Source organism: Oryza sativa, chromosome 9 (genome assembly GCF_034140825.1).
Source record: "Oryza sativa Japonica Group chromosome 9, ASM3414082v1".
Classification (NCBI taxonomy): Eukaryota; Viridiplantae; Streptophyta; class Magnoliopsida; order Poales; family Poaceae; genus Oryza; species Oryza sativa.
The window spans coordinates 7450758-7478531 of NC_089043.1; the positions used below are offsets into that span (position 1 = coordinate 7450758).

The window sequence follows — 27774 nt, forward strand, 5'->3', positions numbered from 1 at the left end:
CAGAGGATGATGGCATGTTAAATCTGCGCGGAGCGTGTAGGTGAAGTTCGCCGCCGTCGACCCCAGCTTACCCGAGCTTACCGCCGCCAAGAGCCAAGACCTCAGATCCGGAAAAAAAGGGAAGGCGGTGGGCTAATAAAAAATAGAGTGGGTCTTGGGTAACAGAAAATCTACTCCACGGCTTTCAGTTGCAACGGGAGAACTTAACTTGCGATTACCGATAGCGATTAACCGTGATTAATTAGTGTATAAACCGTTTTTCTGAACAGAAGCGTCCAGTGCCTGTTTCATTTTCCCCCACCCACCCGTGACTCTCGGAAAAACAGTGGCGTTCTATCGACTTCATCGGCGTCGTTGCCGCTCACGGCGGTGAATCTCCGCCGGCTTCCGCCGTCCTCGTCGTCGCTTACGCGTGGCGGTGCTTCGCTGGCGTCTTGCTCTCCCTCCTCCACCGGCGATGGGGAAGACGGCGCCGCGCGGAGTTGCTCCCGCCGGCTCAGGAACGTGCGGAGCGGCGGCGAAGCAGCATGCGAGCTCTTGCGTCGTCGCACCCCTGCCGACGAGGACCGCGAGCTCCTTCGTCCCTCTACCCTCACGCAGCAGTGTTTCACCCACCACTGCTTCCCTCCGTCCATCCGCCTCCTCACGCCACCAGCGCTGCGCCGCTACTTTGCATCCCTTCCTTCGATACCTGCAGGTACCCCTCACACTCCATTCTACTCCGACTGATTTCTCCGCCCCCCATGTCGGCAGTGCTTCACAGCCGCTTTGCATCCCTTACTCATGTGTGTTTTTCTCTTTTTTTCTTGATGATTTCCTTGCTGATTTTTTCTTCGGCTTATATGGATAGTATCAATTCCCCTGTCCTATCCTCTTGAATCCCATAATTTTACAGGTACCAGGTACCACAGGTACCATACACTGGTATCAGGTATCAGGTATCAGGTATCAGGTATCAGGTACCAGGTACCAGATACTAGGTATCAGGTACTAGGTGTACCAGGTATCAGGTATTAGGTGCCCCCCATGTCGGCAGTGCTTCACAGCCGCTTTGCATCCCTTACTCATGTGTGTTTTTCTTTTTTTTCTTGATGATTTCCTTGCTGATTTTTTCTCCGGCTTATATGGATAGTATCAATTCCCCTGTCCTATCCTCTTGAATCCCATAATTTTACAGGTACCAGGTACCACAGGTACCATACACTGGTATCAGGTATCAGGTATCAGGTACCAGGTACCAGATACTAGGTATCAGGTACTAGGTGTACCAGGTATCAGGTATTAGGTACCAGCCTGTGCTATACTGGTCCGGCTGCAGAGGAGCGACACCGGCGACGAGGTATCGCGCGCGTGATACCGAGTTGGAACCGGATAGGTATCGTGCCTCTGGTACGTATCAGGGGGAGCACACATGGAATCTCACCTATACAGATGAAAGGAAAGGGGAGGAGTCATTTAAAGTATCCCGTAGCAACGGGATCCCGTTGTGTAGCTGCTCTCCTTGAGTAAAAACGGATCAGAAAAACTAGCACACTGGATACCGTTCGAGCTACGGGATAAACTTAAGGGTGTGTTCGCTATTCCTGGATCCAAACCGGATCCTTCCGCACGGAAAACGGAACGGTCCATTAGCGCGTGATTAATTAAGTATTAGCTATTTTTCTTTTTAAAAATGGATTAATTTGATTTTTTTAAACAACTTTCGTATAGAAACTTTTTACAAAAAATGCGCCGTTTAGCAGTTTGAAAAGCGTGTGCGTGGAAAACGAGGGAGAGGGGTTGGGAAAAAGGAGGAAGGCAGTGGGAGAATAAAAAATAGAGTGGGTCTTGGGTAAAAACGGATCAGAAAAACTAGCACACTGGATACCGTTCGAGGTAAAGGATAAGGATGTCAGTTAATTAATAAAGTCTTATCTCATGTTGCCACTCCTCCCTCAACCACTCATCTCCTGACGCCATCTGCTAGAGATGAGGACGAGCTCAGGTGGTACAGACTGAATTGATAGCGGCGTAGCCGATAAGGCCTCCATCGGAGCTGATGCTGATGATACTTCCCTCCTCTCCCTCGCCTCCAACCAACACCACTGTCGCACTCCCCTTTCTCTCGTTCGCCAAGAGTATTGTTCTTGTGGAGGTGTGGCGTCAGCGCAACAAGCTGATTTGTGGGCAGTCATGGTGGTGGCTGAGCAAAGCTGCCAATGCTGGATCTAGAGGCCTAGGTCATCCTATCGCTAGATCCGGTCTGAGCGCACATTGGGGACGAGGGCAGTGAGCGGCAACGCTCTTGTGTCCTCTTTTGTCCCAAGCTCGCAGCAAGGTGACGCCCATCAAGTCCAGGTACTAAGGCAGCAAGGGAAACAAACAAGAAAGAAGACCATCGAAGAAGACTCCCATAAGGTATCAGTTGTGAGCCATGGTATCACAGGTATCAAGCATCCGGTCTGATACCACAGGTAGCAGGTCTGGTACCATAGGTCTCATAAGGTATCAGTTGTGAGCCATGGTATCACAAGTATCAAGTATTTGGTCTGATACCATAGGTATCAGGTCTGGTACCATAGGTATCATAAGGTATCAGTTGTGAGCCATGGTATCACAGGTATCAAGTATCTGGTCTGATACCACAGGTATCATGTCTGGTACCATAGGTATCAAGTATGATACCTACCTAATAAGTACCAGGTATCATAGTACCAAGAGATCAGATTTGGTACCTATGGATATCATGTATGATACCCCACGTACGGACGTACCTAGTATCAAGACACCGAAAAGGAACATGTGCCACTGCTTAGTCGGCTGGCGAGGGTCTATCGCCAACACCTCTTGTTCTCTTATTCCTTTCTTTTCTTTCCTCGATTCCACTATCTCTTCCTTGTTGTTGTTGCCGTCCTGCTGTAGCTACGTCCGTGCGCCCTCTTGGCGTCTAGCCGCTGGTGCTAGCACCGTTGCTTCCTGCTAGCATCATCACCATGCGTGCACGAGGGTGGGTAGGTGTCCTCCTGCTTTACTCGTTTTCTCACGCATGGGATTTCTCGTAACTGGAGAAAAGAAAGGGGTAGGGGGTTCATTAAAATATCTCGTCCTTGTGACGGGATCCCGTACTCTAGTCGCTCTCAAAACGGATATATAAATCGCAAGAACTTATTAGATAATAAAAATATCACTACTGTAAATACGAGGCACCTACAAATCGGACGCTCGATATTATTATTATTATTATTTGCAAAAATCGGGCATTGTTACATCAAGTAGATCGAAATTGTTTCAATCATTTAAAAAGCTGAAACACAACCAAATCACCTCATGGAACATTTTGCTACAACGTATGAAACAAAAGGTTTCCAAAAAATCAGGTGATGTTTCACTATATATAAAAACAATGTTTCAGCAAATAGCGAAAGGATATTTCAATTCACTGCAACATTTGATCTATACATAGTTGTCGGTGAAATGGGCCCGGGGGTACGCACAGCAAAGGGAAGTATCCTTCTCATCTAAGTCGCGTGGCCACGCGGCCTCATCTCCCCCCGCCCCTCGGGTAGCGCTGAGGTGGCAAGGGCGACCTCGGGGTGCCACGTCACACCCCTCAGGCCTTCGGGGCGTGCTACCCTGAGGCCTTCGCCCGGCCACCACATGGCGGGGAGAGCGGGCGGGGCGAGAAACGCTGCTCCATGCCTTCAATGCGCGGTGCCACAACCGTCCCGCGCCGCATTTAATGTGGTGTGGGAGGACGTGCGGCGCCGCTCGGTCTGTGATCGGTCACAAGCGATGGGACGGGTGGCAGTGCCCCCACGTTCCGCCCTATGTCAGGCGGAGTGAGGGCAGGTATGCCCCATCCCATCGGCACACTGCCAGGGGCACCCCCCGGGCGTGGTGAGCCGCCGAAGTCCCCATACAATTAATGGGGAATGACGGGGATGTCCCCCGTGTCAGGCGGGGGACGGCGCTGGGCCCCTCCTGAAGCCGGGCAACCGTGTTGCTTCCGGTTGAAGCAAAGGATAGCGATCTGATTAGGGCCATGTGGGCCCCCTCCTGTGGAGGAGTAGGTGCAAACGGTGCATGTGGTATCCCCTTGAACTATAAAAGGAGTACCTCGCCCACCAAGAAAGGGGACGACTCTCAGACAACTTGAGCTCGGAGAAAGAACAGCTAGGTTTCCCTTAGAGCTAAAAACCTCTTGTCAAAATTCACCATAATCCCACACACAGGAGTAGGGTATTACGCTCGATAGCGGCCCAAACCTGTATAATCCTTGGTCTCCCACACAGCCACGAGAGCGTTTTAGTAGTTAAGCGCCAAGCGGAAGTAGGGTCTTGATCATCGCGCCATCTCCCCCGACCGAACTCACAAAGGGGGGGGTCTCACGACCACCCGCTAGAGGGGATCTCTCCTCGACAGCTGGCGCGCTAGGTAGGAGGAAATCCGCGCGCTTGAGAAGGAAGTCGTTTTCTTCCGCCCTAAGTTTCTCTCCATCCTCAGTGACCATGGTTGAGGTGGTGGAACATGAGGTGGTGGTACGCACACCCATTCTTCCGGGAGTGAGGATGCAAGTGGGAGTAGCGATCCTCGACACCATCACCAGAATTCTCCAACTCCTCCGCGCCATAGCCCCCGACGGCAGGAGGACCCCAATCGGTCTGGGGGCTCGGCCCTCTCCCCGCCACCTGGTGGGGGGAGGCCACACCGCGCCAGGGTGCGGCGCCGCCTAACCTACGGCGACGAAGGTTCGCCCCAGGGCGCACTTCAGGCGGTGGGGGCTCTTCTGCGGCACCCCCCCTGTCAACCTAGAGCCGGAGACTCCTATTCAGCGATGGTTGGATGACGTGGCCAACCTGGTCACCGCCGCTCAGCGACAGCTGGCCACCGATGGCGGGCCCGTGACTACTGGTACCTCGCGTACCCCCACTACCCTCTCCTTGTCCGCAAGAAGGAGGGCCCGTCGATCGGCCTTGACATCGAAGCGGTCGACAGCCCAACGTCGTCGTGGCCCTCGGAAAGCCGGAGGCATCATGATGACCTCTACGGGGAGTAGGACGCTCGAATCAAAATCGAGCGCCGCAGGGACGAGTGCCATGCTGCCCGCATAGGGGAAGGCGCCTCCTCATCTGGAGTGTCGCGCCCCTCCGCGCGAGGTGGCTCGCCCCCCACGTCCATTCCCGGTGGGGCCGGGTGCAAGGCCGTCGTGGCGAGTCTCCGGAATGTCCGGTGGCCCCCGAAGTTCCGTCCCAACCTCACCGAGAAGTATGACGGCAGCATCAACCCCTTTGAGTTCCTCCAGATCTACACCACAATCATCGTGGTGGCGGGAGGTGATGACCGAGTCATGGCGAATTATTTTCCCATGGCCCCTAAGGGTCAGGTGCGCGGCTGGCTCATGACCCAGCCCCCTGACTCTATCCACTCCTGGGAGGACTGTGCTAGCGGTTCATCACGAACTTCCAGGGCACATATCCCTGCCCAGGAGTGGAGGCGGACCTGCACGCTGTGCAGCGAAAGGACGACGAGTCCCTTCGCTCGTACATACAGCGTTTCTGCTAGGTCCACAACACCATCCCCTGCATACCGGCCCATACGGCCGTTTATGCATTCCGCAGCGACGTGCGGCACAATCGCATGCTCGAGAAGATCACCTCCAAGGAGCCCAAGACCACCGCCTAGCTCTTCGAGCTGGCGGACAAGGTGGCTCGGAAGGAAGAGGCGTGGGCTTGGAACTCCTCTGGCTATGGTGCGGCGGCAGTGGCTACCCCCGAGCCCTCTTCCCACTCCAAGCGGTGGGATAAGAGGAGAAAGAGGAAGCCGGCCCGCTCCAACGACGAGGGCCATGTCCTTGCCGCAGACGGTCCTTCTCGGACCCCATGCAAGGAGAAGGTCACTAGCGACAAGCCAAGCATCACCACTCCCCCCGGCGAAAGCCGGTCAGCGGATAAGTGGTGCTCGGTGCACAACACTTATCGGCACAGCCTTGCTGACTGCCGCACGGTCAAGAACTTGGCCGAGCGGTACAGGAAGACCAATGAGGAGAGGCAGCAGAGTCGCCGGGAGGGCAAGGCCCCGCGACCTCCGCTGGCGACCAGCGAGAGGAGGCCAAGAAAAAGGCCCCCGCCGATGACGATGACAACAGCGAGAACTTGGAGTTCCAGGTACCTCAGGGGACTGTCGCCACACTCGACCGGGGGGGGGCTTGTGCTCATGCCTCCCGTCGAAGTTTCAAGGCCATGAGGCGTGAGCTTCTGGCCGCCATCCCAACCCACGAGGCGGGTCGGAGGTGAAGCTCACTTTCGACCAGAGCGACCACCCGACGGTGCTCACCCGTGGAGGGAAGCTGGTCCTCATGGTCTCCCCGACCATCCACAACGTCAAGATGAAGCGCGTCTCGGTCGACGGGGGGGCTAGCCTCAGCATCATCTCCCCGGTGGCCTTCCATGCCCTCAAGGCCTCGGGGATGAGGCTTCAGCCGTCGCTGCCAATCATTGCGGTGACACCAGGGCACACGTGGCCTTTGGGCCACATCGAGCTCCCAGTCACCTTCGGCGACTCCAACAACTTCCGCATTGAGCGGATTGACTTTGATGTGGCGAATCTGAATTTGCCCTATAATGTGGTCCTGGGAAGGCCCGCGGTTGTGAAGTTCATGGCCGCCACCCACTACGCCTACCTTCAGATGAAGATGCCGGGCCCCAATGGCCCAATCACCATCTCTGGCGATGTCAAGATCGCCTTGGCTTGTGCGGAGCAGTGTGCTGACAGCTTGGCGGCGGCCACCGAGCCAGTGGAGGCCGGCGGATTCCCGAAGGCCTCCGCATCCCACGCCTCCAAGAAGCGCATCACCTCGGGCGATAAGGTGCCCGTCAAGGAGCCCCTTGGCGATGATCTGTCCAAGACCGCCAAGATTGGCGGCAACTTGGACGCCAAATAGGAAAGCGTGCTCGTCTCCTTCCTGCGGGCGAACTCCGACGTCTTCGCTTGGAAGCCGTCGGAAATGCCCAGGGTCCTCAGGGAGGTGATCGAGCACCGCCTCGCCGTGCGGCCGGAAACCCGACCCATCCGGTAGAAGGTACGGCGCCAGGCCCCGGAGCGGCAAGGCTTCATCTGTGAGGAGGTGACGCGGCTCCTGGAGACCGGCTTCATCCGAGAGGTCATCCACCCAGAGTGGCTAGCAAACCCGGTGGTCGTTCCAAAGGCCAACGGCAAGCTCCGGATGTGCATTGACTACACGGACCTCAATAAGGCATGCCCTAAGGATCCCTTCCCTTTACCACGCATAGATCAGATAGTTAACTCCGCTGCGGGGTACGACCTTTTGTGTTTCCTAGATGCTTATTCAGGATGCCATCATATTTGCATGGCTAGGGGAAGATGAGGAAAAAATTGCTTTCATTACTCCTGTAGACACCTTTTGTTATACAATTATGCCTTTTGGTTTAAAGGATGCAGGCCCTACTTTTCAACGCATGACTCGCATTACTTTGAGTAATCAAATAGGGTGTAATGTTGAGGCTTATGTCGATGACTTGGTGGTAAAGACGCGCCACCACCAAGAAACATTGTTGACGGACTTAGCTGAGACTTTCGATAGCCTTAGGTCCACGCGCATGAAACTGAACCCCGAAAAGTGTGTGTTCGATGTGCCGGCGGGCAAGCTTCTCGGTTTTCTAGTCTCGTCATGAGGCATAGAAGCTAATCCCGAGAAGATACGCGCGATAAAGAGGATGCGCCCTCAGTAAGCTTAGGGATGTGCAGTGTGTCACGGGACGTATGGCCGCCCTAAGTAGATTTATATCGAGGCTAGGAGAGAGGGCGCTACCCCTATTCAAGCTCCTCAAGCACTCAGGGCCATTTGTGTGGACGGAGGAGGCTTAGCAAGCCCTCAACCAGTTGAAGGCCTACCTCACCTCCCCTTCGACCCTGGTGGCCCCAGTTCCAGAGGAGCCGCTGCTACTCTACTTGGTTGCGACCCCCCATGTGGTGAGCGCCGCCCTCGTAGTGGAACGCGATGAACATGACCCGCGGATGCCAAGTCACAAGCCCGGACATGGGAGGGAACCAGGGGCCCACTTAACCAGCGACAGCCCCTCGTTCCCTAGCGGCCCAACGCCCAAAGCCACCAATCCCAAGTAAGGCCCCGAGGCCACCGCGGGAGAGCGAGAGGCTATGGCGGACGACCCGAGAGAGCGAGAGGTCTCGAACGTGCTCCCGGGCCGTCGCCTCAATCCCCGGGGGGAAATCTTCGAGTGCGCGCCAGGGAAGGATGTCGGGGTCACGGGCCTGGTGGCTCGCGAGGATAAGCTCCACCGCAGCCCGCGCCAAGGAAGCCGATGACGACTTCACGGCCTCGACGACCTCCTTCTCCAGCTTCTCCAGGTCCACCACCATCTCGTCCAACCATCATGCGAGCACCGGCCTCGTGGAGGGGAGCTTCTTGTCCCGGCGCATGGAGATGCCCACCCGGCGCCCCGCACGTTCCAGCCGTTCGATGGCGTCGTGGAGCTGGCCGGGCCCGATGTCGTTGGCAAGATGGAGGGCCGCGATCTCTCCAGCCTGGTCCTGCACCAAGCGCCCCAGATCGGCGAGGGTGTCTTGGGCCGTGGCAAGCTGGCTGGCCTAATCGCCAGGCTGCCCGCGCGACGCCAGTTCCTTCTCCCTAGCCTCCAGCTCGGACGCCCGTGCCGCCATCGCCGCGTGTTTGGCCCGGGCGCCTTCTAGGTGGTGGGCCTTGTGCCCGGCGACGGCCTCCTCACGCTTGGTGAGCTGGTCGCCTAGCCGGCGTGCCGCCACCTCGTGGCGGTTGACCTCGGCCCTGCGTTCGTGAGCGCGGCGTCCCGCTCCTGCCACGCCTCCTCTCGAAGCCACAGTTCCTCCGCGCGATGGGCCACTACGGCCTCGGCGGCCGTGGTGGTTCGGGTGCGCTCGGCGGCGACCTCTTCACGGAGGCGAAGGGCGGATTCGGCCTCGGCTGCCGTCGCCTCGTGGGCGGCCAAAGTGGTCTCGCGCTGGTCCAACGCGCGTGCCCGCTCCTCGAGCACTAGGGCCCACTCCTCCAGATCCTAGGCCCGCTGCGCTTGTGCCCAATCGCGCCCCTCCTGCTTGCGTTTGTTGTAGTCGAGGACCTCGATCCGCCGGCGAATCATGGCCTCGAACTCCTGTGCGGAGCGGGTGCGCTCGTCTAAGGCTTTACGCTCGGCCTCACAGCGAGGCGTCGACCTCCGATGCCCACCGCTCCTAGGCCGCGGCCGCATCAAGGACCCCGCTGGCGTCCTCAACCCTCTGCACCAGGTCGTCCGCATGGGCCTCATACTGCAGGCGGATGTTGCCTAGCGCCTCGTCTAGGACGCTCGAGGCGATGAGCGCCGCCTGCCGCTCCTCCTCCGTCTCCCGCATGATGGAGTCCAGCGTCTCCTCGCGTGCCTGGATCTCCGTCAGCTGGGCCTGGTGCATTTTGCGCCCTGTCTCCACCAGGTCGTCCACGGTGCAGCGCCCCTCATCCACCCGCGCGCGGTCCGCCGCGACCTACGTCCACTCTGCCTCTAGGGCCGCTCGCTCGTCCGCCAGGGCTTGGACTTGGGAGTTGAGCTCCTCCCGGACAGTGGAGTCGGCGGCGACGAGCACCCGTAGGAGCGGCTCCATGCTTGCGGGAGTCGGGGAAGAGAAGGGCGTGGTCCGTCCCCGGGACGATGGAGTACGGCTGGACCCCCCGCGAGAGTGGGGGCTGCACTCGGGCCCCCTTTCACGTGGTTGGACCCAAGGGCGCCCCAGGTGCAGAGGGGTACGATTGCTGTCATCGCCCTTCGCCTCGGGCCCCCGGGCCGATTCAGCCTCGGCCTCGGGCTCGGGCTTGCGCCCCACCTCGGCCTCTAGGCTGTGACTCGCCTCGGCCCCCGGGCCGCGCCCCACCTCGGCTTCTAGGCCGCGTTCTACCTCGGCCTCCGCCTCTGGGCCGTGTTCCCCTTCGGCGGTGCCCTCGGGAACGCCGCCGAGGGGGATCTCGGTGCCGCCACCACCGACGGTGGATGGCACCCTCTCCTCCCTCGAGGGGGCGGTCTCGGCCGTGGTAGATTCGGAGCCGGACCCGGCGTACGGGCCACGGCCCCCGCTGGGGGGCTGTGAAGGATTCACGGCCCCGGTTCGGCCGGCTCCCAGCCGCCCCGGCCACTCGGACTTAGACCCCCGGGGGATTCGGCTGTCGAGGCCCCTCGGGAGGGAATCTCACAACAGGAGAACCCCAGTTGCAGTATTTTTTTAAAAAAAAGGAAAAAAAGAGAAAAATAAAAAAAAGATGGCGCCGTCCGTGGGGAAAACGGCGTTGCTGGCGTCCTGGGCCATGGCAGCTGGGCGGATGCGAGCAAGAGGATGGGTGCACGGAGTACGGTGGAGAAAGAGAAGAGCACTAGGGGTTGGCAAGTGTGTGCATGAGTATGAAAATGGCGAGAGGAAGGAGACGAACTCTCCGCATTCCTCCCTTTTTATCCTCGCCTCACCAGTGCCCGACTCCTCGTTTCTCGCCATTTCGGTTGCCTCCTCGTTTTTTGCACCCACTCGTCCCATTCGTCCCGCTAATCGCACGCCCCGCGCTTAGCACGCCTGTCAACGGCGTGGCCGGTGCGGGACGCATGATGATTACGGTTGCGGCCAGGCGGGCCCACCGATAATCCCGCGTTCCCACGCGCCTGGTGGTCAGGCGGTTGACGAGACGGCCAGTAATGGCACCGGGCACAGTCTAACAGGACCCCTCACTTTTCCTGCCTTGCGCGCCTCGCGTGTGGCGCGTTTATCGGCGGTCGAATAATCATCACGGTGGACGCTTGGATCGAGCTCGCCAACAATGACTCCTCAAACCCCCCCGTGCAACCCATTATCATGAGACGGAAGTTATGAGGCACCACACCAGACCACCCCAAGGGGGTCGCACTCGGATACAGTGCCGGAGGCTACTGTCGGTGAAATGGGCTTGGGAGTACACACAATAGAGGGAAGTATCATTCTCATCTAAGTCGCGTGGCCACGTGGCCTCGTCTCCCCTCGCCCCTCGGGTAGCGCTGAGGTGGCCGGGGGGCCTCGGGGTGCCACGTCACAGCCCTCGGGGCTTCGGGGCGTGCTACCCGGAGGCCCTCGCCCGGCCACTACGTGGCGGGGAGAGCGGGCGGGACGAGAAACGCTGCTCCACGCCTTCAATGCGCGGCGCCCCAACCATCCCGTGCCATATTTAATGCGGCGTGGGAGGACGTGCGGCGCTGCTCGATTGATGTCAATCGAGCTTGACTGGTCTATGACCGGTCACAGGTGATAGGACAGGTGGCAGTGCCCCCACGTTCCGCCCTGTGTCAAGCGGAATGGGGGCAGGTACGCCCCGTCGCATCGGCACACTGCCAGGGGCGCCCCCCGCGCGTGGTGAGCCGCCGAAGTCCCCATACAATTAATGGGGAATGACGGGGATGTCCCCCATGTCAGGCGGGGGACGGCGCTGGGCCCCACCTGAAGTTGGGCGACCGTGTTGCTTCCGGTTGAAACAAAGGATAGCGATCTGATCAGGGCCATGTGGGCCCCCCACCTGTGGAGGGGTAGGTGCAAACGGTGCATGTGGTATCCCCTTGAACTATAAAAGGAGGACCTCGCCCACCGAGAAAGAGGACGACTCTCAGACAACTTGAGCTCAGAGGAAGAACAGCTAGGTTTCCCTTAGAGCTCAAAACCTCCTGTCAAAATTCACCATAATCCCACACAGAGGAGTAGGGTATTACACTTGATAGCGGCCCAAACCTGTATAATCCATGGTCTCTGACACAGCCACAAGAGCGATTTAGTAGTTAAGCACCAAGTGGAAGTAGGCTCTTGATCATCGCACCATCTCCCCCGGCCGAACTCACAAAGGGGGGGGTCTCACGACCACCCGCTAGAGAGGATCTCTCCTCGACAATAGTGAAAAATTACGAGTACACTTGCTGAAACAATGTTGGTGGAACAAAAATTGAAACGGATTCCTTTAATAGAGCATTTCCATAATATGTGGGTAATTTGTTACAACGACGCATGTGGTGGGGCGAGTGGTGGGGACGGCATGGAGGTCCGGAAGTGGCGGGCGCCTGATTTTTCTGGCGCTGATCGGGTTCCCGATCCCTAGCATTTTCGCCGTAAATATATTGGTGGGTGCCATGGATAAGGGTGAGGGGTGAGAGTAAAAAAATCACTATTGATAGACAGAGTGATGGGTAGATCGGTGGTGTAGTGGTTGAATAAAAAATTACTACGATAGAGGTAATGATGTGTGGCTGGATGGGAGTGGCTATGAGAAGTGCTATGCCGTTAGGTAGCACCATTTCGGAAGATAGCGATCGCGAGGATAAGAGTTCGGAAGATATTTTGAAGAAGTAAGTCCCACATCCCAGTTGAGCATTTTGAGCCTACTTTATACAATGTTTTACCGTTTGCAAATAATTAAATTGCATGTTTTTCTAATTACATGGGATTAGGGACTACCGATCTGCTCGCTTGTGCCATGTTTACTTAATATCCATCCTTTGTCAAATTGGATGATAATTTGACTAGCTTGTCACTTATGTTGACCTAGGTAGAATTATATATGCTTAGCCATGCTTAATTACCACATTATCTACCTTTAGTATCTTGATGAGTTGTGAGTTCGAGACACCTAGCCATGTTTTATTGCTCGAAATTATACAACTAAAATATGGCTTAATGGTGAGCTGTGTGTGTATGGTTTTGCTAGTCGTATCCATAGCAATTAACGACCGGTTCGCGGGAAACCTAGGTGTATGGTTTTGCTAGTTGTATCCATGGTAATTAAGGATCGGTTCGCGTGAAACCCTAGAAGACTTACAGTGCTTACCACAAGCAAGAATGGGCAACTGCTGGACTTGTAGTGTAACTTTTCCCTTTCTGACGTACTGAGGCAAGAGTGAGCGTGATGGAGTTTGGATGGGCCCTGCGACGGCCTTTATGGCTTCCGGATTCACCTAGGCACAAAAGGGGTTGCCTACCTTGGTTTTAAAGATAGGGGCGAAACTTACAGTATGATGCAATTGGTCAGTGGGAGTTATGCGAAGGGTCTTGTCACAATCACTCAACATGGTGACGTGTCTGGTCGGGCACGGTGATATGCCGGTAGATTGTGTCTTGTGGGTACAGTTGTGCATCTCTAGCTAAAGTAAAACTATTCGAATAGTCATGCCCGTGATGATGGGCGATTAACTAGTTTCACCGTGATTAGCCCCACTCTATTAATTTGATTTAATAAATTGGTGTAGTTCAGGTGGTTTGGTTGGGTCTGTTCAACGTGGTGTAGAATTGTTCAGCGGAGATTTAATATTGCCTTAATCAATCAACAATTTTGCTTTTTTTAACTTCAAATGTTTACAACTGCCTTTTTGCAAATAGCCATAAACCTCCCTTGTATTCTCTTACATGTCTGTATCGTTGGTGTGGTTTCCGAGTACGGTGGTTGTACTCAGCCTTTGTATTATTCCCCCTTTTCAGAAGTTTGTGCTTTCCGAGCTGAATACGAAGTTAGAGGCCCAAGGCTTATACCCCAGTTGATTTTTTGTCTGTGGAGTGTAAATTTTTGTCTCTTATATAAGTATTTACGTTTGGATCTATAAATTAATTTGTTGTTTTGTGTATCCTGGCTTGGTTCCTCGACAAGGATTTATATATAAAATAGTCTGAAAATTTGAGCTAAATTTCAAGGCGTGACATGCTCTAGATCCATCCACGTGGGTGGGTTGGAGAGGGAAAGGGTGAGAGAGAGGAATGAATCCCTTCTTTCCGCACTGGCCCGTCCAACATGGCCATCTTGCCGCGGCAAGCCGCCACCACAACAAGACTAACGCTTAGAAAAGAGATCGTTGTAGCCTTCAACACCCACCTCATGGTGCTACCGTCATCGCCGCCTCGACTAACGCTTAGAAAAGAGATCGTTGTAGCCTTCAACACCCACCTCATGGCGCTACCGTCATCGCCGCCTCGACTAGACTATTCGTGTCCAACGACCAGCTTGGTCGCATTGCCGTTGCCTCCATCCTCCCACAGCGGTAGCCTCTGCGCCGCGCTCGCCAGCTACGAGCCTCCGTGTTGTGCTCTCTGCACGCCTTCTCGGTTGGCCTCAGCCGCCGCCGGATTCACTGCAATAGCCTCCCTGTCATCGCCAACGCCCGCTCCAGCCTTTCGGCAACGGAGCCTCCTCCACGCCACGTCAGCCTCTTCGGTGACGACCTCCTTGCCTCCACCGCTGCCAAACGCGCCGGCCTCGTCGTCCGACCGTCACTTGCATTGTCCTCGTCCTCCGCCATCGACCATGACCGTGCTTCGTCATGTCGCCCTGTGCCGCCCCGCTCCTCCACCGGGCCGCCGTCACCGCGAGCGCCATTGCTGTTGAGGGATTCGGCACCGCCGGAGTTGCCCGCTCCCAATCTTGCTGCAGGAGGGCTAGATGCGCATCCGGCGTGGCCAAATTGGCCGCGCCGAGTACTCTACCCACCGGTGCATGCCACTCCACCTCCCGTGCCGAGAAGAAGCGTCATTAACTTGTTTTGCCTGCCACCGCCTTCTTGGTTGGCCGCTCGGTTTCCGACGGTGGCGATGCAGCAAGAAAGAGTGAGGAAGGTGGCGGTGTTTTGCCGCCAGCCGCCCGCGCAAGAGCAATGCTGGGACAAGGAAAAAAAAATCCAAAAGTATATAACGTGCTGGACTTTGACTAAAAAGCACAATTTTTTTTATTGTGATGGTTAGCAATGATATTTCAGCTAAGAAATGCGATAGTTAAACATATATTCCTTTTGAGTTTATTTTTGAAAATATCCCTACCTTACCTCCGCCACTGCGGCCGTGAAATTCGGTGTATTTTTCCCGCGGTACTCCACCAAAAGCTTCCCGCCAAACGTCCTTTCCCGCGCGGGGGGACGCGCCAAAACCCACCAAAATGTCTGCAACCAAAACCCCACCCCGCGTATCGTCAATCTCTGGAAACCCCTAACAAATTCCTGAACACCCGCCGCCACCATAGCTTCAGCCTCGTGGGTGAAGAATCTCTCGTCGTCGTCGTCGGTGTCACCATGAAAGGGCGCGCGGTGAAGCTCCGAGAGGCGCACAAGGCCGGCTCGCCAGTCTTCTGCTCCGTTGCGTGGGGCCAAGGCGGGCAGCATGTCGTCACCGCATCCGCCGCCGACGTGGCCATCCTCATCCATGACGCCGCTGCGGTCGCCGCCGCCGGTGGCCGGAGCTCGGGCTCCGCGGCTGCGGCGGCGCTTTCCACGATCCGGCTTCACAAGGATGGCGTCACGGCGCTCGCCGTCGCGCCGGGCTCCGGCGCGTCGCTGGCGTCCGGCTCCATCGATCACTCCGTCAAGTTCTGTTCTTTCCCAGGTTCTTAGATCTGACTGCCCCGGATGCAATTTCTCCTAATCTCCGTCATTTCCACGGCTATATTTGTGAAATTTTGCTTCGGATTTCCTTCCAGAGGGGGTGTTCCAGAGCAATATCGCCCGGTTCACCCTGCCGATCCGGTCACTGGCCTTCAACAAGAAGGGGACTCTGCTGGCGGCGGCCGGAGACGACGACGGCATCAAGTTGATTGCCACCATCGACAACACCATCTCCAAAGTGCTCAAGGGCCACAAGGGATCGGTAACCGGGTTGTCTTTCGATCCCAGAAACGATTATTTGGCATCAATTGACACCTTCGGCACAGTCATCTTCTGGGATCTCTGCACGGGGACTGAAGCCCGTAGTCTGAAGCGGATTGCGCCGACATTTGGTTCAGACCACTCAATCAACAATGCCCTGTGCTGGAGCCCTGATGGGCAGTTCCTTGCTGTTCCGGGATTGAGGAATAATGTGGTCATGTATGATAGGGACACCGGTGAGGAGGTGTTCACTCTGAAAGGGGAGCATGAGCAACCAGTGTGTAGTCTCTGCTGGTCTCCAAATGGGAGGTACCTAGTCACTGCTGGATTGGATAAGCAGGTTCTGATCTGGGATGTGAAGTCAAAGCAGGATGTTGAGAGGCAGAAGTTCGATGAAAGGATATGTAGCTTGGCTTGGAAACCTGAAAGTAATGCTGTAGCAGTGATCGACGTAACTGGCAGATTTGGCATTTGGGAATCGGTCATCCCGTCGACTTTGAAATCGCCCACAGAGGGTGCACCTGACCTGAACTCTACTAAGGTTCCTTTGTTTGATGACGAGGATGATGAGGAGAGGCCGAGTACCTCTGGTGGACTGGATGATGATGATGATGATGAAAGTCTTGGTGAATTAGGTCCATTCAACCACAAGAGATTGAGGAGGAAGTCAACCTATCATGATCACTCAAATGGAGATAGTGAAGATGAGGATCTGATACTTCAGATGGAGTCACGCAAGAGAATGAAAGATACACATAGAGATAACAAGGAGGTTGCTGATAAGGCAATAGGTGATTCAGCAACTTCAGTAAGACTGGTTACAGCAAGAATGCAAACTGCATTTCAGCCTGGGTCCACACCACCTCAACCTGGCAAGCGAAATTTCCTTGCCTACAATATGCTTGGAAGTATCACTACTATCGAAAATGAGGGGCATTCACATGTAGAGGTAAAATCTTCTCACCCTCTATCTTATAAGCCATTGTATCCTCTACTTGTTTGCAGCTTGGATGTGAATAAACCATCCGAAGTTACTTTGTTTTTCAGGTAGACTTCCATGACACCGGAAGAGGTCCTAGAGTTCCTTCGATGACTGATTATTTTGGTTTCACAATGGCTGCACTGAATGAATCAGGAAGTGTCTTTGCAAATCCATGCAAGGGTGACAAGAATATGAGCACTCTTATGTACCGCCCTTTCAGTAGTTGGGCAGGCAACAGTGAGGTAAGTTAACTAAATGAAATTGTTGTTTGCCAGCTTCTGAGATAGGGTTGAAGTTTACCACTTTGGTGCTTACTGGACTAATTTGAAAATTACTTAGTGGTCAATGAGGTTTGAGGGAGAAGAAGTGAAGGCTGTGGCTGTTGGTGTTGGATGGGTCGCTGCAGTTACAACTTTAAATTTTCTGCGCATTTTCACAGAGGGAGGGTTGCAGGTTTTGTAACTTCCTCAAGCTTTGTATTTAAGTCCTTTTTTCCTGATGAATATACTTGTTAGTCAGTTTGTGAAGTTCATTTTTTTCCTGAAAGAAAGCTGACTCCTTATTAGTTCCGAAATACCCAAAAAACCAGGTTGTGCCTGGTAATCAGTTTGTGAAGTTCATTTTTTTCCTGAAAGAAAACTGCCTCCTTATTAGTTCCGTAATACCCAAAAAACCAGGTTGCTTTAGTTTTTTTCAGTGCTATCTACTAGAGCTTTCATAAGGCCAAAATAGCTGTGAAGTATTAACAAAAGAATTTATAGTATTTTAAAAACAATTAATGTTATAGAAGAAAATTAGATTCATGCGACTCTCGACATGTTTCCAATTAAATTTATTGGTCAAGGAAACATTCTATACTACCAACATTTAAATGCTGAAACCATTTTTTATTTCTACATCCAATGTACAGCCGAAATTGTCCCGCCCTAACCATCAGAAGCACAGAAATTGTTGTACTATGTAACCACTCATGAATTATAACTTGTGGGGCACGAATTATAACTTTGACTTTTTGCACTCAAGAAAATAATTCAGGGAATGCACTTTCCATGTAGATACTAGTAACTTTTATCACCATTTCTCACCAAGAAGTGGTCTACGGAACACATTTACATTTTTAGATCATTAAAAATGCTGTTCATGACATTGGTCGTGACTTACATAGCAAAGCCAAACTACATATTACTAATCTTGGATGGTTTTTCTTGATACATGCGAGCTGGGGGTTACATAAGCATTCATGAATCTGATTTACATCATTCCCTGTTTGTTACTTGAAGTGGGAAAAATTCAATTTAATTTACTCATTTTATATTGTACTTTTACCTAGCATGTCTTGATTTTCAGATGCATATCCTCGGTCCGTGGCCCAATTAAAAACTCTTTAAGTTTTGTCAAACACATCTCTTGATTTTCAGATGCATATCCTCTCAGTCGGTGGCCCAGTGGTTACTGCGGCAGGCCATGGAGATCAGCTAGCGATTGTGTCTCATGCTTCAGATTGTCTTTCATCAGGAGACCAGGTATTCAGTATATGTTCGTTTGACTTTTGGAGCTTTGTGTAGTGATGATATATGTTGTAGCTAGCTATCACTTATCAGATTGTCAGCACCTCCTAGTGTACCATGATTCCAATCGTGTGAACCAATTCACAGTACATATGAACTGATGGTTGAAATGGTACTACAAGATTCTGAATTGAAACATGGATTTGTTCATGATTAACCCTTTCAGGTGCTGGATGTTAAAGTACTGAAGATATCTGAATGTGCTCAATCATTGTCCAGCCGACTTGTTTTAACTCCTGCCTCTAAATTATCTTGGTTTGGTTTCAGTGAGAATGGTGAACTTAGTTCCTTTGATTCCAAGGTATGACCAATGAACACTGTCAACAATTCAACATATCTTTAGTTATATCATGGGAGTTTTAAACTGAATATTGTTATTTCTAGGGAATACTGAGGGTCTTTTCTGGTCAATTCGGTGGAAGCTGGATTCCAATATTTAGGTATAGTATCTGCCTGACAGGTTATGCATTTTACTACTACCAAAGCACACTTAATAATTATATCCAACTGCAGTTCAATCAAGGCAAGAAAATCCGAAGATGAAAGCCACTGGGTGGTGGGCTTAGATGCTAATAATATATTCTGCATTCTATGCAAGTCCCCGGAGTCCTATCCACAGGTATGCCTAAATGCAACTTCTCATGTGTACAACTTTTGAGTGTTGATGTTCCAACAAAAATAGTACTTCTATATGCAATTCTCAAATATTGAAATTTGTTTGTCGTTTGACGTCTTTGACTGATCTTATCAGGTGATGCCCAAACCTGTTTTGACAATACTTGAGCTGTCATTTCCTCTTGCATCATCTGACCTTGGTGCCAATAGTTTGGAAACTGAATTCATGATGAGGAAACTGCATCTCTCACAGGTGCACTGTGTTTCTTTCAGTTTTGAAGGGCAGTATCTGTGATATTGTTTTTAATCGTTGCTGTTTATCTCAGATTCAAAAGAAAATAGAAGAAATGGCTGCTTTGGGTCTGGACACGATTGCATTAGATGATGAAGCATTCAACATGGAGGCTGCACTTGACCGGTGCATCTTGAGGCTCATCTCCAGCTGCTGCAATGGTACAAGACTTGAACTATGCTTTTTACCCATAAATAGTGCTTTGCATTAAATTATTTCTTGTTTTATTTCTTGATTTCAAAAGGTGATAAGCTTGTACGAGCTACCGAGCTTGCAAAATTACTAACACTGGAGAAGTCAATGAAGGGAGCATTGATGCTTGTTACACGCTTAAAACTTCCCATATTGCAAGAAAGGTTCAGTGCCATACTCGAGGTGAAATTCACAACCCTTATACTGAACCTGCGTACTTTTAGCACTCTAAAAATGGCACATTCAATATTTAAGAATTTATCATATGTTCAACTGAAGGTTATGCAATGGCTTCTTGTAGGAGATGATGCTAAACAATGCAAAAATTGCCAATACATCTGGTGTTTTCTCCAATAGTAATACAAACTACTCACCATCACCAGCGTTGAGCACTCAAGCAGTCCCACCAGCTAAGGTTGTGCAAAATGGAAACAGCTTGAAGTTACCTACATTGCCTAAACTGAATCCTGCCGCCCAACGAAGCAATCCAACTGAATCAAACAAGGCAGAGGTAGAACAAGCAGACAATTTGAAAGAAATCAGTACAAAGGTTTCACCTGCACAAACTCCGTTAGTTAAAATTCCAAAAAACAGTGAAATGGGTGTAAAAACGAAGAAAGATAATGATGGAGCATCACATGCAACTACAGTTGATCAGAACCCAAAGGGAGGCAGTGGTCAGGTTGGCCTTAAAAACAAGAGCGTCGATAGCTGCAATGGTGTACAGCCTCAGCGGCCAGTTAACCCCTTCGCGAAATCCTCATCAAGCAAAGAACAGCCATCATCCCTTTTTGATTCCATCAAGAAGATGAAGGTCGAAAATGAGAAGGTTGACAAAGCTAACAGCAAGAAGGTGAAAGTGTAACTGCTTGTCATTATCTCATGATCTTCGGGAGCAAACCAGCAGTTAGGTATCCTCCACCTTTACTGACATATCTGTGCTTATATTTTTCATTTCAGTTGTGATAATGTAGGTGAAAATCACTATTTACTTCTTGAGCTACGTTTTTGTGTATGGCTTCAGAGCTTAATTTCTAGTTATGAGGTGGTACACAATGTATGATAGTAAACCTGTTTAGATAGTTTGCTTGTTCCTTTTGTTGATTGCTTTGATATACAATTACATTTTCGTCTGATTATATTTAGGATTTATGTATCTCCTACAGATATATAATGGAGTGCGCAGGTTGGCTGTAAATCCCTTGATTAAAAATTTAAAATATGTTGCAACTTGCTACTGGGTCCTCTAGGATCAAAGGTGATACACATGAACAATGAGATCCTTAAATTAAACACCAATGGAACATTTGTCTTTTATGGAAAATTCATAGCAGTTAAGTGTTGTACGGGGTTATTTGGTCATGTTTCATGTTCATAAACCTTTAGAGACAACGTGCAACAGTACAGCACCATCTCCAAACATCAAGGATGGTCACTCTATTAAACCTGAATCAAGGATGGTCTTCAGATCTTCACGTTTCAATAAACTCTATGCTTTTTGATTAAAGTGCATATAACTTTAGGTATTATGACTTGTGACAAATAACCTTAGGTATTATAGATCTAAAGTTTCACAAAACCCCACTCATATATAAGCCGTGCACACATCTACTTAAAATTACAATTTTAAAATAGTCTATATGAAATATATAATTATTGGTTTATTGATTAAGCTTGTAAGTTTAACTCTTCACTACTTTAAAAAACAATGTTTCAATATGTGGTTATGTACCACAAGTCATAATACATGTGATTTGTTTTTTAAAAAAAATACTCTATAAATAAATATAATGTGAATATTTAGAAGGAAAATGCTAAATAAATGGCACACCTTTCAGATACAAAATGGCAAGAAGCCCAGAAGGTTGTGGGAGGAAATTTCAAAACTCAAACACTAAACTTTGAAATTAGTCACCATGGCCTATTTGAATGTGTGGATGGATGATGGATGATAGATGAAACGTGGTTTATTAGGCCATTGATATTTGATAGTGCGGTGCGCTGTCGTTTGGCCTCAGTGGTCGTGCGCTGTCGTTTGGCCTCAGTGGTCCACGTACATCTAGTTGATGCCCTGTGTGTTGCTGCGTGAAAATAGGGGATACACAATTGTTACAAACAATTAAGCTTGAAGAAAGAGTATCCAATGTGCATGGAATTTTGCTTCCACCAGTTGAAGCATATGGTAATGAAGTGTGGAGTCTTGCACGATACTCTGAATCTATAGAATGTAGCAGAAATACTATGTACTATGGGAGTGAACCATGGCTACTGGGGATTACTTAAGACAGTATTCTATAGCCCATGACGAAAACAGGCCTTTGAAAGATCAGAAAAGGGTCTCTTGTTGACGCAAATTGTCTGAATGCTTTGCTATTCTTTATTTCTTTCCAACTGGGTGCATATTGGAGACAATCTGTTTAGTTTTTCTGAAACCCACATTTGTTGTGGCATTGTTACGAGACATTGTTTCATTTCTTTTCCTGAAAGACCTACATTTGTTGGCATTGTATTACGAGACATTCTGAGCAAATGAAAGTTAAACATCACAGGTAGATGAATTAGCTGCATAGACATATTTGATCAGGCATTTCAAGATCGTAGTGCACTTCACCTCGAAACAACAAGCTGAAAATTCACGCTATATCCATGCTGGTGAAGTTAAACCTGGTTCAACAAATCACCCACAGGGCTTATGTGAGACTGTGATACTAGAGTAGCCGGCCTGTCTATTTAGCTGCCAATCCCTACCACCGCCGCTAACTTCTTCTCCGCCACGCCACCGCACGAGCGGCGCACCCTTGGCAGCCGCAGGGACGGCGGCAGCGGAGCTCTCCTCCATCTCTCTCCCCCTCTCTCCTGTTCCCCTGGCCTCGTTGTCCTATGCGGGGCTGGGCAGCGCGACGTTGGAGGCGGGCGGCGGCGAGCCAGTGACCCCAGCTGACGGCGCGGCTCGGCAGAGATGGAGGAGAGCGGTGGCGGGGCTTCCTTCTCTCCCTCTCCGCTCCCACCCGTTCCCCCACCTCGTCGTCCGGGTCGAGCTGGCGCCGCGTTGGTGGCAGACGGCAGCAGCATCCCCAGCTGCAGGGCGGGGCGCGCAAATGGAGGCGGGCGGCTGCTGGGTGACAACGTAGGGGTCTTCCTGCCCTTTTCCCTACCCACCCCCTTGTCGACGTGGAAAACACGTGCTGGCCTGAGAGATTTGCTTTACTCTAGTGCAGATCTAAAGAGATCGCTTTCGAGTCTAGGACGTGTCAGTTGGTTTGATCCTGCAACCAACAAGAAACAAAGAACCAAAGTTAAATCTATAAACGATAGCCGATCGGCTGGTTTGTCGATGACGTATCGTTTATACCGGGCCGATGCAATATAGATCAGATCGGCCAAGTAGTGTATGGCGAAGGGATAATTGAATGTGCTCTGTCGGCTATAGATATCAGTAATATATAATCTATGCTTTGAAATACTCTTAAACCAAGTGATTAGGATAGATCGGTCAGCGCACCGAGACAGTATAAACTACTTGAATCCAAGAACGCTTTAAGGCAGGGATTATATATACTCACAGCATAGCCGACATGCAAACCCAACGTGTACCAGCTAGTACTCTGATACCACTTTATACTAAGTTTTCGATATAGATCAAATACGCTAAACAGAGATCAATCCAGTGTCAGGGTAACCTAACAGACTGATAGCAGGCTTAATATATTTGGCCCAAATGAGATCTTAATGTAAATGGCAGATTTAGCATATCAAGTAAGCATATGAGGAACGAGATAACTAAATCAGGTAAGATCGGCTGAAACCCCGATGCTATCTCTATCGATAACCATAAGACAAGCTAGATATTATGGTTCTGAATGTTACTTAACAGATCAAACATAACCGATGCAACATCAAGTACATAGAGAAACATAAGATCTAAACAAGTTTATGAAAGCCTTTTCGAGATGGTAGATATACTATATAATCTAGTTCGTCGCAGCTATTTAACCTTATCGGCTGTTTTCGATGATAGAGGCTAGCCGATGAGATTATATAGCTAGATCGAACTAGATTATATAGCATATATGATAACTCGGCGGTTTACATAGGCGGGACTAGAGTGTTATAAAGATGTAAGCACTAGCCCCTAGAACTCAAGCCGCTATAACAAGCTTTACCTCTTTGTCAGAGATTGAAATCGATGCAGCCCAACTCGAAAGCAAGAACTCGTCGAAAACAAAGAAAAGTAAAAAGGGCGGCGATGCACCGAGAGTGTATTGAACTTGATGTTGTTTGTTTACATGGTCTCGGGTCATATTTATACACAAAAAACATGATATGTCCTTGCTGGACACAACTCTATCTCTATTACAACTCAAAAATACGAACAAGTCCCTTAGGCGGACTCTTACCGAAAATATCTATAAGGAAACTATCAAAATATCCTAATTAATAGATACAATTACCTTCTCCAGACTCAATCCACACTTGCCAATACTTGTGTAGCACTTGAACCGATCTCGATAATGGTCTCATGATTGCCTTGCCGGGATCGGCTGTATCGGCTTCTCCCTATCTGGTTTGGTATCAGCCAATGCAGACGGTAGCTGATGCAACTCGTAGCCGATGCGGGTTCTGTTTCCGTGATTATGGAGTTCCTCCAAATCCGCTTTGGTTCTGACTTCGGATCCAATTATGATTTACCAATTTTGGTCGTTAACACATGCCTCCCAAGTCTGTGATATTTGCGATGTTGCGGATTTGCTCGATTCTGTTTCCATTCGCATCTAGGGTTTCTTTTCCGTTTCGGCCGTTACCGCGCCCTTTTAAATAGTGATCACCGTCTTGGGATCCTACTTACGCCGCCCTGCTTCCCTTTTTTACCGCTTTCGGTCATTATTCCCCGTGAAGCCCCCACTGTAGCAATCCCTAATCTCTTGGTGATCGTTCCTCAATCGGCGAATTCCTCCACCCCGCCAACTTTGTTCGGACCTATGGCGATGGCATACGTGGCGGAGATCCCCGAGGCAAGCTCCATGTTACTTTGAGCAATTCCCTCAATCTTCTTTGGATCTTCGGTGATCCGATTCCTTCTTTCCTTCTGCCAGCATTCCAGGGATCATCTTTTGATTCCCACCTTCTGGAATTCCACATACTTTTTCCTTGGGCCGATGGGTGATCCGGATCCCACCGAGTTTATCAACGCTGAAACGGAGAGGATCCCCTTCAAGCAGACCAAACCAGACTTAGCTCAATGGAAATCGACCTTTAGGTCTTGGCCGTCCAAGTTGAAAGGGTACAAGTCATGGTACAAGAGGATGGTGGCTGCTAAGCGATCTAATTGGGAGAAAGTAGGAATAGCGCAATGCCTGGCTTTATCTATAGCAGACATAAAAAAGGATGAGCCCCTACTTTCCGCTGTCGGCTGCTTTTGGTCTGATACATTGAATGCTTTTATCTTGAGGCAGGGACCTATGACTCCCACTTTGCTTGATGTGAAGATGCTAACAGGCCTGGACATCCTTTCGTCCACTAATCCTTTTGACTTGGACATTAAATGCTCTTATCAACTGAACACAAAGAAGAAGAACAATTGTTGGTCAGGCTTCATCGTCGACCATCGGAAGACTGGTCTAGTTTCGGATGAGGAACATGCTGCCTTTCTTTCCCTATGGCTTGAGAGGTTTGTTTTCTATGGGTCTACTTGTGCACCGACTGCGAACTTCCTTCACTTCGCTGAAGCCCTGGTGAGAAAGGAAAAAATTCCTCTTGGCCGATACCTCCTAGGGGCAACTTATCAGATGTTACATGTTTCCTCAGCCGGTATACTTCTAAATAAACCGGTCAGTTATGGGGGCCCTTGGTGGTTCATTCAGCTGTGGTTGACAATTCACACCAACACCGTGGCCAACAGACCTTCCCTGCTTGAATCGGCCTTCCCCAAATATGACTCTAATGAAGATCAATCAGAATCCCGGTCGTGCAAGTCTTATAGGGAAGCAGCTTCAGTTTACCATGGTGTCAAGCCATCCGTTGAAGGTTTCAAGACATGGTTCGACATATTTTACAACAACAATGCTACTGATGTTCTCTTTGCCTATGATGCCTACACCGAGTTCAATCTCCCAATGGATCTAGATCTGAGCCAGAAATGCTAATCAGAGATTGCTCGCCTAGCGATGGGGGTAGCGATCAATTCGCACCCCCTCCCCCTCCCTCCCTCCACCTGGTTTCTTTTTTTTGGCACCGCATTACTTCCCTATTTTAGTAAATTTATGCACCTAAAGTTTATACACCACAAGTTTACACATCTAAAGTTTAGAGACCCAATGTTTATAAGTCAAAAGTTTATATATCCGATTCAAATTTGAATTTGATATTTTTTATATATAGTATTTCTATACATCTAAAGTTTATACACCTAAAGTTTATAGACCTAAAGTTTAGAAGTCAAAAGTTTACATACCCGATTCAAATTTGAATTTGAATTCAAATTTTTTGTATATATAGTATTTCTATACATCTAAAGTTTATACACCTAAAGTTTATAGACCCAAAGTTTATAAGTCAAAAGTTTACATACCCGATTCAAATTTGAATTTGAATTCAAATTTTTTATATATAGTATTTCTATACATAAATTTTTCTAACTTTTGTTTTTTTTTTAAATTTTTTGTGGTGTACTGTAGTAGGAAGAGAAGAAGGGGAGGAGGAAGGGGAGAAGTGGGAGGAGGTATTGCCTATAGGGGGGAGGGGGGCGAATCTGATCGCTGGGCGATCGCCCTGGCGATCGATCACCATTAGCCCCCCCCCCCCCCAGATCTAAGCAGGCTAAATGATAAAAGAAGATTCATCATCAATGGGGAATTGCTTAGCAACAATTTCTCCCTGTGTTCTTCCTACAGGTGTGTCTCAGGGAAGATAATCTTTCTCTTATGAGTGTTATCACCCAACATCGGCTGCAAGACAACTGGGGCTTGGCCAGCTTCCCATCAGTCTCCCTTTACTGAAAGTCGTAGAGCCAAGATGTGAAGTATCATCAGCCGATGTCATGAAGAAACCGCTAGAATGCAAATTCCAAGTCTCAGCCGATATTGGCGATTTTACACTTTATCAGTTTAAGCATGTCACCTTTGACAGTTGGTGGTCGGATTGGTCAAAACACCTCTTCTCTGCTCCATCATTCTATTATCTTACCAAGATTGATAACCGCATCAAGGTAGGCCGCAATCTACTTCCGACTAGATTATGCCCCCGTGATCTAACTTGTTTTGCTCCCTTTTTCCTTTTTTGCAGATATCAAAACCACTGGCACCGAAACGCAGCCTGAGTGATCGGCCAATTTTCTATGCCCAGGTTCTCAAGCATTCCAGAGGGATTACCAAGATATTGCCCTCCCCGATCATTTCTTCTGCTCCTTCAATTGAAACACTCATGAAGACTCTTACTGGGGTCCCGGCTGCCGATCTCCCAAATTTTGGCAAACGCAAGGATCCTTCTTCGAGAATTGCCGGGTTATCACCCAAGAGGGCTAAGGCCGATGATTCTGCTGGGACAAGTGCCTAAGCGTTAGCTGACAATATCCTGCCCTCTCTCTCGTCATCCCCACCAACCAGAATTCGTCACGCCATTCGCAAGGTTGATATTCAGCTTTGCCAAAAATGTTTGTCTTCTTCATGGCCTCTTTGTAACCCGTCCTTTTCCCTATTGTAGGTGAAAGCGTCATCGTTGATAGACCCATCGGCCCCATCGGCACAAGAACCGTCCCCATCGGCTCAAGCTGCTCCGTCTGTCCAAGCCGTTACCGAAGAAATTACATCCACCTCTTCTAAGGCTAAGGTACTTCCCCCACTTCTAAGCTTGATCGTCGGCTAATATTTATCCATGCCTAACCCATCTCTTCCTACAGGATCTGTCCAACATGTTCTCCTTTGACGTTAAAGAATTTTTAAATGAGGGTGAGGGAAATAGCCCCGAGGGAGCTCAGATAACCGATGAAGTTAGGGCCCTATTGGTGGAAATCGCCGATCGGCTCAATGCCTCTTTGGACACCCTTGTAACAAACTGTGGGCCGATCTGACAACGCTTCCAGGAGATCCAGGATCGAATTCCAGATGATTTATCCAACAAGATAGCCTCGGCCGCCTTCCTGGAGCAATATGAGAAGCAATGTCATCGGGCCACAAAGAGGATAGCCGATCCTCACGAAGCCCAGGCTTTGGATGCCACGATCGACACTTGCCAGAAGCAAATAATTGAAGACAAAGCAATCTTAGATCAACTCGCTATTGCCCTATCGCCGATGGAGCACGAACTTGCCACTTTGCAGGTGAAAGAGGCAGCACTGGTCGAAGAGCTGCAGCAATGCCGAGCCGATATATTGTCTGTAGAAGGAAAGATCAAGAACTTGCCACATGCCACCGAGGAGCAAAGGTCTAAACTGAAAGCCTCCCTCAAACACTTGGCTAATCTAGTCAAGTCCTCCAAAGAGATCCCAGGGACCAC

General features: G+C 50.3%; 1 protein-coding gene and 1 long non-coding RNA gene across 2 annotated transcripts; both read left to right on the forward strand.

Moving 5' to 3' along the window:
* The first annotated feature begins 300 nt into the window (after nt 1-300).
* LOC136351800 (uncharacterized) lies at nt 301-13694 on the forward strand. Its single transcript, XR_010735019.1, has 2 exons — nt 301-697; nt 13492-13694. It is a non-coding gene; the product is annotated as an uncharacterized lncRNA (long non-coding RNA).
* A 1280-nt stretch (nt 13695-14974) lies between these two features.
* Nucleotides 14975-20521, forward strand: LOC4346476 (protein ENHANCER OF LHP1 1). The gene is made up of 12 exons (XM_015757073.3): nt 14975-15375; nt 15470-16584; nt 16683-16859; nt 16957-17070; nt 18036-18140; nt 18352-18486; nt 18570-18625; nt 18699-18804; nt 18937-19053; nt 19127-19253; nt 19337-19467; nt 19586-20521. The coding sequence occupies exons 1-12, from the start codon at nt 15066-15068 to the stop codon at nt 20147-20149; spliced, it is 3057 nt and encodes a 1018-aa protein (XP_015612559.2). The 5' UTR covers nt 14975-15065; the 3' UTR covers nt 20150-20521.
* The last annotated feature ends 7253 nt before the right edge of the window (nt 20522-27774 follow it).